Source organism: Nannospalax galili, unplaced genomic scaffold, assembly GCF_000622305.1.
Source record: "Nannospalax galili isolate Female #2095 unplaced genomic scaffold, S.galili_v1.0 scaffold576, whole genome shotgun sequence".
NCBI classification, from domain to species: domain Eukaryota; kingdom Metazoa; phylum Chordata; class Mammalia; order Rodentia; family Spalacidae; genus Nannospalax; species Nannospalax galili.
This window is the reverse complement of record NW_008339223.1, coordinates 626,233-637,462: the sequence shown is the minus strand read 5'-3', so window position 1 is coordinate 637,462 and position 11,230 is coordinate 626,233. Positions and strand designations below refer to the sequence as shown.

The 11,230-nt window shown below is 40.3% G+C and overlaps 1 protein-coding gene across 4 annotated transcripts in view; it reads right to left on the bottom strand.

The window, feature by feature from the left end:
* The window catches only part of Meis1 (Meis homeobox 1), a 138,560-nt gene that overhangs the window by 3,945 nt on the left and 123,385 nt on the right, over positions 1–11,230 (bottom strand). For 2 of the 4 annotated variants that reach the window (XM_029563922.1, XM_029563923.1), the window contains exon 10: positions 985–1,124. In XM_029563922.1, coding sequence (XP_029419782.1) covers positions 985–1,124 — 140 coding nt within the window. The remainder of the gene's footprint in view (positions 1–984; positions 1,125–11,230) is intronic. The other 2 variants (XM_008833824.2, XM_008833825.2) reach the window with 1 other exon arrangement.

Below are 11,230 nucleotides of genomic sequence, written 5' to 3'. Positions count from 1 at the left end.
AGGAAGGGGGGTGGGAGGGAGGGAAAGAAGGAGGGGGTGAAGAGAAGGGAGACGGAACCAGAGTAGACAGAGATAATGTACTAAGCAGATAAAATTTTTTTCACCAAAGGTAATTCTTTCTCTCAGACCAGTCCCCTGTACCTCAGTGAGTTGAGTTCTAAGTGCCATGTTCAAGGAACAGGCTAGGCACAGACATTTGTACTTGGGCTTTCTGTTTGGTGGTTTCATCATGGATATTGAAAGGAAAAAGTTACTGGAATGTGACTAACGGACCTACTCAATGTGGGCTAGCATAGCTTTTGAAAGTGCTGAGAGAGTATTTGAGAAGGCAGTTCAAACCTGCAGACCCTGCAAATGTGCTCGCTACCCTGTTACAATATGAAAACAAATCCTAGCGCTCATGACTGAGAGAAAGCAAACAAGAAGAAAAAGAGCTGGGTTTGGTTTTGCTTCCTTCTGTTTTTTTACTTTGAACCCTGGAAGATAGACGCTGATGAGAAAGGTCCTGAGACGAAGAACCGAGTATTTCCAGCATTGCCTGAATCCCCCGTTTTAACCGTACATGAAAAGCTGTTTCAGAAGTAAGCTGACTTGGGTTATTAAAGCACACAAAAGCTCTACCTCATTGAATGTCTTTGAACTTTACTGAGTCCCACAAGCGAGCCTGACCCCTCTGCCCTTTTGACAGGTAATAAAGTTTACAGCAGTTCCACACCAAGCCATGCACCAGGGAGTGGTCATAGTAGCAGAAAGCTGGGAAGGCAAACTCAGAAAAAAAAAATAACATGAATATATTGAATGTTTACAGAGAATATTGTAACTGAGCACGTGATTTAAAAGTTACTTTCTCCACTGGCTTTTTTCCCCACTTTCTTCAAATCTTTTCTGATGCTGTTAAGTTGATTAGTGTTGTTATAAAACAAAACTGGTTTTATTCTCACTGCCAGGCACAAACCTCCTAGCACTCATTCCCAGTTCATTTACCAGGTAGCAGCCCTCCTGGTGAATGGCTTGAGGATGGTTTTCGCTTGCGTGACTTGAATACAGTCACTATAGGGGACTTGCCTGCTCGGTTGGACTGGTCTATCATGGGTTGCACTATTCTTCTCCGGGCATTAATAAACCTGTAACCAAGAAGGCAAAGCAAATCATTATTCCTTTAAAAAATAAACAAAAGGTAGAGGAAGAGGAAGAGATGAATCACAGTGAGAGGTGCTGGAGGAGCTGGGCTGCCTCCTCTCTCCTCATGTGGAGATTCACATGCTGTAGAACCCATAACCCCGTGACCTTTGAGTACAAGGCTTGGGGTTTCTGAGTTGATTTATGTTTGCCTGTTTTACCACAGTTGGACACTTCCATTTCATCTTTTCATGGGGGAATTAGTGGAGTTTTCAGGAAACAATGCTAGCCACCACTCTTTTCAATGGCCAGGGTGGGAGCTGGTGGAGAGTGGGGAGCTGCTGAGGATGTCTGCTGCCTCGAAACTACAGACATTTCAATCTTACACTCTAATTGCTTTCTCACAATTCTTTTTTATTCAAACCTCCCCTAGCTTTTGCAAACATAATTCTATCGTTATGCCCACTTCTAAGATAATGAACCAGGATGGCAGTATACCACCAACTGAAGGGATATCTAGAATTTATCACTATTAACTCACACTTCTGGGGACCAGAGAAATGCACTCCTTAGAGATTTCTTGGGGTGGCTTTTTTTTTCTCTTTATGAAGTCTGAAGTTAAGACAAGGTCACATGTACACAGTATTGAGTTGATAATTCGGCTTTCTTCAGTTTCTACTGAAAATTTATAATCATCTTCTTAAGATATTTAAGTCACTTCAAGTGTCTTAAAAAGATTGTTTGGTACAATGATTTTTTTTCATAGATCTTCCAAAAATGTCATCACCAAAATATTAAAAAGTAGTTAATGCTAAAGCCATGTTCACAAGTTTCTAATTCTAAGATCCATTTGTCCTGGGTAGTAAGAATTGCATACCAAATACAGAGAATGAAGAGGCCATAGTAGATTCCAGAACAGCTAAGTTGCTTCAGTTTCCAATTCAGATTTGACTGTATCAAATCTGAGCAGGACATAAAGACACAGTGAAAAGTTTGTGCACCGTTGATCATTAAAGAATCCACAGTTCAGTACAAATTTTAGTTTGCATCTGTCCACTTGAAGAAGGAGACTAGTTCCTAAAATCCAAGCCATTAAGCTGCCAGGGACAAGATTTAAACTAGAAATGCATGCTTCATAACATTTAAGATTTTCAATATCCTGTATGTTCTTATGTTCTTTCTGAGAAGTAATTAAAATAAATGATGAAACTGCTTCTAACTAGAAGGTGCACTGTTGGTGACAGCTGTTGTTGGCTATATATATTGTATCAGTTTTTATATATAAGATCCATGAACAGCTAATAAAAATATTTAAAATACATATCTACAACAAATTGTGCTGCAAATCAGGTTATCATTATCTTAGATAAGCCATGAAAATTAGAATCATGCGAGCAGAAGGTTAGATTAATTCTCCATTCTCATTATAAGCACAGGTGTAGCACAAACACCATGTGAAATAACCAATTAAAAGGGAAAAAAATCTGCTTTTTCATTAGCTGCTGCACTGCATGACCAATTAGAAAATTATTTAATATTAATATTCTGCGTACACAAAAAGTAATTTTCATAGGTAAGAGAGCAAAGCATCACTCCCTATCTGTACTACTGCTCATGATCTCCACTGACAGAGGAAAAACTTAGTATGTTAACTTTCTTTTTCAAGTCCTCTTAGACACATATTTAACGGGTAGGAAAAGTCGTTTTAACAGATGAGGATCCATGGATCAGAGAAATTATATAACTGATTTCAGGTCACATGCTACCAAAGAGGTGTTGAGAATCTGTTGATGCCACAGCTGGTAAATGATAGTACCCTCCCTCCCTTCTGATGTTGTGACAACAGTGTGGCCACTACTGTGTCACTCCTCCAGAATACTTCAGACCACACAGATATCTGAAAAGTAGCTGATTTTGGGCCAGTCACCACTGGCAGCAGCTCTCACATTGAGACAATGAATTAGCACGACTGTGACCATCTTATAGGTGGAGAATTCCTATGGCTGCCCAGCTTGCGTATATAAAGATAAGGCCTGCTCAAAAAGACTCAGTGACTCAGTGTTCCCACATTCCAACATTTGCCTCCTGTCGATCCCATAGAGAAATTCAGAGTAACAGGTCAGACTAACAACTCATGACCATTCAATCAGAGAAGGACTGCAAACCAGGTTTAGAAAGTGCCTCATCCCCTAGCCCGGTCATCGCCATGGGGCTCCTCTATAATATTTCACCAGTGGACAGTCTTTACTGAACCGCTGCCAGCACAGCACTAACCATCATACCTGCCAGCATGTCTCTGAACACAGGGAGCTACCAGAAGGTTCTGCTTTCTCCATCTAAAACTCTTTCACAGTCCAGCTCTTTGAGAAAATAAAAAAAATTCCATTCAGATATTTAAGCACAGTCATCAAGCCCTGTAGGCTCTTCTCTTATCTTTAGGTTAAAAATCTGTATCTCTTGAAAGGTTCTCCCTAGAGGTAAATCTCAGTAATATTTTGAGTCTACTGTCACCCAAGACATCCTGCTCAGTTTGCTGAGATTATCTGTGTGTCCCTGGGGGGTTGCAGAGATGGATTCTGCCCTGGTCCCCATGCTGAGGACATCACTGTACCACTTCCTCTCAGCTAAGTACTCACAGATACTAATTTTTTTTGTTGTTGTTGTTTCTTCTTGTGGTACTGATGACTGATTTTCCATTGATAACAGCTTTAAGATACTCCTAGGTCATAAAGACATCAAGGAGAATCCTTTCCTCAAACAAAGAAGGAAAGAGAAAAACCAAAAGCTTAAGAAAACTCAATTACTTTGAGCTGTTCAGCTACCTGGTACTTCCTATGAGTGTATTGCCTGCCCATATGTAAGTGCACCCAAATCATGCTGTGCCCTAGGAGGCCAGAAGAGGGGAGTCAGATCTCCTGGAACTGGAGTTATGGATGGTTGTTGGCTACCATGTGGGTGCTGGGGTCCAAACTTGGGTCTTTCACAAGAGCAACCAGTGCTCTTAACTGCTGAGCCATCCCTCCAGCTCTGCTTTTCTTATTTTGAGGCAAGGTTTCATGTAGCCCAGGCTGGCCTTGAACTGACTATATAGCTGAGGATGACCTTGAACTTCTGATCCTCTTTCCTCTACCTCCTGAGTGCTGGGATTACAGGCATTCTTCACCATGCACCATATCATGTGGTGCTTGGCCACTGAACCCAGGGCCTGGTGTGTCCTGGGCAAGCACATTACCAACTGAGCTACACCCCCAGCCCAACTTCTTCATTTAAAAAAAGTCCAATAAAAAATATTATCAAAATAATGAAGATCGTTGAAAAGAGACATGACAGCCCTCTCCTCTTGTGTGTAAGCATCCCTGTATTCACATTCTGAATACTACCCCAATTGAGTTCAGGCACACTCTCAGAGTTTGTCAGTTGTGACCTTAGCTAACAGGGTAACATGGTGTTGACAAGACACACACACACACACACACACACACACACACACACACACATGTGCGTGCCACAGTAAACTCTGAGAACATTACTGAATTATAAACCCTATGCTTTTATGAACAATTTGTATTATTGCCTGAGGTCATTGTGAACATCTTTACTTGAAAATAAGTAAACAGCAAAATATTTCATTTTCTGAAACATGTTTATATTTTACTGTCACTTCATAATTGATCCTCCGTGTATTTCCTCTCCATCACATCCTCAGGTCTCCCGTACCCCTATCTCTCTCCTTGAACTTAGTCAACATACAGCAGAGCATGTGTTTAGATGGCTTAGGAGGTGAATTCAGATACAAAAAAACATTTTCCTTCTGGGCAAAGCAATAAAATAGCATTCTTGCTCCTCCCACTATAAGTCAAACTGAGGTCAGCTCCCAGTTCCCTCTATCTGTTTAAATAAACTGGTCCAGCTGTTTGTTTCTAAAGTGCCCTCTGACCTTGTGTCTCATCCCCCTTGCCTTTGTGACAAGAAAGCTTTACTTTCATTGTGAAACTAGAAAAATTATCAAGAAATTTCTAAACCTTGAAACTAAAAAGAGACCTTTAGATCGGATGTGCACTTCAATAAACCTATTTGCTTTTTAAAACTGTTGCTCCAGGAGAAATCAGCAAAATAGCTTAAGTGTGTGTGTCCAAAATGAGACCACTGAGACAGAAAATAATGCTTCTGAAGAAAAGAAAAAGAGAGAAGGGAAAGTCAAATTAGAGTGTACAATAAAAATAATTTTTCAATAGCTGTAGACTAGTTTGAAATTATATATACATGCATAAAACACAATCTTATAATCTCCAAATTGATAAAGTCTCTTTAAAAACGATTAGTTTCAAGATGTGAGAAAAAAAAATCCACTACAACTGACACCTAAATATACTACTCTTAAATTTCAGATGCAGCCATCAGGAGCATGCCTATGTGAGCATGGTTTGCTCACTGGGACCGATAGCTGTATACCTTTCTTTAATGAAATATAAGTTAACTGTGCTATAAATTGGGCTTTAAAAACAGCAAACCTTCCAGGCATGGTGGTGCATGCCTTTAGTCCCAGCACTTGGGAGGCAGAGGCAGGAAGATCTCTTGTGAGATTGAGGTCAGCCTGGTCTACATAGCAAACTCCAGGCCAGTTTCACAAAGTTTTACAAAGTAAAGGAAGACAGTAAGCTGACTTTATAGCTTTATTCCATGTCCAAATAAGCAGAGATGTCATTTCTTTGTGGCCTGGTTCCTTGGTTAGGACTCAAAATCCTTATAAGGGGGAGTGGGAAGTTGAACAGGGAAGAAAGTCTCCCAACATCTGAGATCTGGGATCATTTAAAAATTGAATTTTATTCTTTACATTTCTGTAAGAGTCAGACAACGAGGTTGTAAAATACATCTAAACTAGGTTTCCAACCAAAAAGTTCTTCCTTCTTTTTTTTTTTTTTTCACTCCCCAGCTGTTACGCATAAATTGGGTGTTTCTGTATTGAGACAGTGTTTCCCTGTGGCCCCCTGTCCAGGAACTTGCTATGTAGACCAGGCTGGACTGGATCTCACAGAGATCCACCTGCCTCTGCCTGTTTTGGGATTAAAGGCATGTACCATACCTGGTAAAACTGCCTTCTGAAATGGACTTTAGTCCTTTAGTTTATCCTCTGCTTCTTGCCCTGTTTCCAAACTGCATTGCTAAACAGTTCTCCTGAGCTCATGGCTGAAGAAAGCACAGTGGGTGCCAGGCAGAAAAGCCAGCATGCAAGGCAGAGCTGCCCAGCTCCAAGGCCAACACTCCCCAGTTGTGTTTTACTTCTATAAACTACGTAACAGTGACCAAGCTGAAGGAAAAGCACTCACCCACTCACCCTGCCTTTTTATCTTTCCTCACGTCTAGCCCTCAGTGCTTACTAGCTAACGGACACATAATTAAAGGGAACCCATATTAGTTACTTTGGCAGGCTACAACCAACCCAGAAATCCACATAAATCCAAGTGGTTTTGTTTCCAAACAATGACCTGCTTCTCTGTTGGTTCTATAGTCTTTTTTGCCAACTAGACATAAGCAAATAGTCAGGATGGCAGGGGACATAGACTTACTTCAGCAGTACCCTTCTAAGTGTGGAGAAATGCCATTTTCTAACACCGTCAAATGCCCAAAAAGTAAAAATAATCAGTTATCAGGAAATCATTTCATGGACTGGGGAGATGACCCAGTCAGCAGTAGTTGCTGGGTTAGCATGAGGACAGCCTAGCCTAATCTGAAAGCTTCAGGTCTTAGTAGAGACCCTGTCTCAAAAAAAAAAAAAAAAAAAAAAAGGTAAATGGCACAGAAGAAATGAAACTTGAGGCTAATCTCTGGCCTTTACATACTTGCACACATACATATCTGTGTACATATGTGCCCACACATACACAGTCACACACCCCCAAAACCAGAAAAGATTACATTAACTAGAAAGATATATTAGTGAAAAACACCTTAAACAACCTAAGCTATCCTTTTAAAAGTATTCATTATAGTCATCTCTGATTAGTAATTACGTATAGTTCATGGATACCACCATATATTTTTAAATAAAAATTAATGTCATGGATTTCCAAGTGTAATTTAAGTACTGGCAACTTCTGTATGCATTATTCTTTATTCCATTAAAAATAAACAATATGACGCTGAACATGGTGTCCCCAGCCTTTAATTCCAGCCCTTGGGAAGCTGAGACAGGCGAATCTCTTTGAGACTGAGGTCACATAGTGACTTCCAGGCAGACTGGGACTAGGGAAAGCCTGTCAGCAAAACAAAAACAAAATCCAAAACAAAATAAAAAACAATATAGGGGTTGGAGAAATGGCTCTGTGGTTAAGAGCACTGGCTGTTCTTGTAGCGGACTCAGATACAATTCCCAGCACCCACATGGTGGCTAACAACCATCCCTAGCTCCATTTCCAGGGGATCTGACCTCTTCTGACCTCTGCAGGCATTGTACAACATGGGTACACGTGCATCTATGCAGGCAATACACTCATACACATAAAATTAAAAATAATAAATAAAATATTTAAAATTAAATAAGCAAATAAAAATAAACACTATGTATATATAATATTTAACTGATATATAATCCATTTTAGGTAATTTCTAAAGTATTTTTTATTTTAGAATCAAGCCTTATGAAGACCTTTAATAGACGATTTCCACAGTGGAAGGCAGCTGCTGGACTCTGGGCTGTGCTCTTCTGTACCACGAAGTGTCTGAACATCTTCTCTCAGGTGCATCACAGTTACTTAAATCAAGCCACATCTCCTTATAATTTTAAGGCATGCTTTATAAACAAAGACTCCACGAAAGAATTGTAGCTATCTCCCAAGGAACTCTGTCCTTTTAAGCAAGCAAACAAAACAAAACAAAACAAAACAAAAAACCTGGAAAACACATACTGGGAATCATTTCTGCAGGTTGACATTTACTCATGGAATTAATGAACCCTAACTGGCAGTCTTCAGGAGCCAAGCCTTCCTCACATCCTTTCTTTGTACAATAAAATTTTATAAATCGAACCTTACGAAATCATGTTTTTGGCAGGTTTTTCTGGTTTCTCAACCTTCTCCAGGATCCAGCAGCTCCAGGACTGTAATACATCACTAGTGTCTAGGGGTAGGGGTGGAGAATGGCTGAGACATGTTGGACAGCTGGGGAAAGGTAGGCATGCTCTCCTCCGCACCCACTCCAGAAACAGAATGTCAGAATTGCTGAAATCACAGGAAGTACATCAATCAGAGGTATGAGAACTCAGAGGCAGTGACTCTAGAAAGAACTGAAGTCATCTAGCATGAGCTAAGAATTAATTATATGTAGAGTTTTCTTCAAAGCATGGAGTGGAGAAAAAAATCACTGTTGACAATGATGATGCAAAGTAACAGTAAGACCCATCCATGTGTTGTTTTGGACTTAAAACTGAAATAATCCTAAAATAATCCATCACTGGACAGGTATACAGCACAGAAAAATTTTCCCTGAAAACAAATTTCACAAGAATTGGATTCTTAAAAATGTGGGCTTCCTAAGATCTCTGACAAGAATTCTTCCCTTTCTCTCCTACCTGCTGCCTTCTAGGTCACTGAAACCCAAGGCTCCAAATTCAGTCAAATGAATGGTAAGCACATCTCACCATGCTTAGCAAAGAAACACTAAACGGTTGACAGTATTTCGGAGAGCTGAGGAGACAGCTCAGTCAGCGCATTTCCTGCTACACAAGTGTGAGGACCTGAAAGTTCAGAGCCATGTGAGGAAAAAAAAAAAAAAAAAAAACCAGCCAGGCACAGTAAGGCACATCTGCAATCTCAGTGCTGGGAGGATGGAGACAGGAGGATCCCTGCAGGTCATTGATCATCCAGTATAGCCTAACCAGTGAGCTCCAGAACCAGTGGGAGATCCTATCTTAAATATATAAATAGACACGTGACATTAGCCTCTGACCTCAACATATACCCTCTACACACGTGAACATACACACACACACACACACGCACACACATTTAAGTACTCATTGACATCAAGCATAAGCAACAAATAGGCACATATGAAATATTTACCTAAATGTGAAAATTTGAATTTATATAACCTTAAATACAAGAAAAATAGTAGTTTGCTTAAGTTATGTTCATTTAAAATGTTATTAGCACAACGCATAAGCAATAACTGAATATAGTAACTGAATACAGTAAAGATTAAAACTCTCTGCTAATGGAAAAGCTAAATAGCTATAATATTATAAAAAATAAACCATTTTTTCATTTAAATACTAATTTTCTCATTCACCAAAAGTAAATAGAATTGTATCTAACTAAAGATCCTTGGCTCATTACTAAATAAACATATGTATTCAAAGCAAATCCTTGTTTTCTTCCAATCTCCATTATAAACAGAATGAGTAGGTCATTTATCACCTAAAGTCAGATACTTTGGAAGGTGAATAGACACTGGGCAGAGACCTAAACCATGAGTGACCCAGGCAATTTGGATGGATGAGTATTTCAATGGTTAAATACGAATTATTTTCCCAAAGAAACTTGCCCTGAATGAGCACAGGTGAAATTCTGTTGTATTAGAATGACTTCCCCCCTCTACATAAGACATTTATGAAATCTCAGCCCCTCTTGGAGGGCCTCTGAACTCTGCCTGCTCTAGAACACTCTCTGTACTTGTCTCAGCTTCCTGTGCCTTCAGGGGCCATAAACTGCTGGCCTTGGAACTTCACTCATACCAAGGGAAGACTCCTCAGGATTTAGCTTGTCACCCACTTTTGCTTGATCAAAAAATGCACAGCACAGATGACTTGAATTGTCCGTTCCTTCAGATGGTCACCAGAACTTCTGTTACAACTAGTAAAATCTGATGCCTAAACTCTATGCAATATGGCGATTGTAGTTTGTAAACCCTAAAAATACAGTTGGAACCACATCTGAAGGCAATCAGCCCTCAACAGCCCTCAATTGAGGTAGATAACAAAATGAGGGAGACATAACTTACAAGTACTTGCAAAGTCACAGTGATCAAACTTTGAGGACCTGTGTGTTACTGCTGAGTTGCTGGATGTCAGTGTAACTATTCTTTTCCTCCCCTGCTCTCTCCTTCTTGTTCCTCCCTTTCTTCCTCCCCACAGAGTCAGGCTGGCTTCAAACTGGCTCTGCAGACGAAGGCCTTGCACTTCTGACCCTCTGGCACTTCTTGAGCTCCCACGTGCAGTGGCAGGTGTTCCCTACCACTCCTGCTACTGGAAATTGAGCCCAGGACTTCTTGCCTGCTAGACACTATCAACCAGGATGCTTCCTTTGTCCCTATCCTTCTATTTAAACATCACTCAGTATCTCAGTCACAACAATGGCCAATGGCAGGGAGAGTCAAAACAGTGCCCAGTGAGATCACAAGAGCTGAGCAGGAATACCACCTATCAATGGCTCTGAGATCACAATAGTGTTTAGGTGGATAACCAGAATGAACAAGTCGCTTAATGTGAAGAAAGGCGCTTCACAGATTGTAAAACCTAATGCAGGCATTTGCTGAGATATTGTCATTATGATTCTCGCAAATACGTAATAGTGCAAGAACTTACAGCAGCAAAAGGTGACAACAGCTCACCGACTGATACATGAACAAATCACATGTGTTTCTATTCACATAGTGGATGACTGCTTAGCCAGGAAAAAGGAATGAGGTACTAAGAACACATGAACTTTGAAACTATTGTTAAGCAAAAGAAGCCAGTCACAAAGGGTCACCTATTATATGGGCCACATTTTTTTTGTGAACTGCCTAGAATAGGCAAATGAGAGACAGAAGTTAAAGGGGCAGCTGCCAGGAGCTGCTGGCAAGGCCAGAAAGAAGGAAGAAAAGAGGTCATAGCTGAAGGGCACAGGTTTTCTTTTAAAGGTCACAAAAATGTTGTAAAATTGACTGTGGGAACAGTTGCACAATTCTGTGAACACACTAGTAACTACTGAGTTGTGCACATTAAGTGGGTGAAGTCTATAGTCTGAGAATTATGTCTAATAAAGCTGTTAAAATTAAGCAGGACAAGTCAGATGTGGTGGTATAGGCCTTTAATCCCAACAGAGGCAGGCAGATCTCTGTGAGACTGAGACGA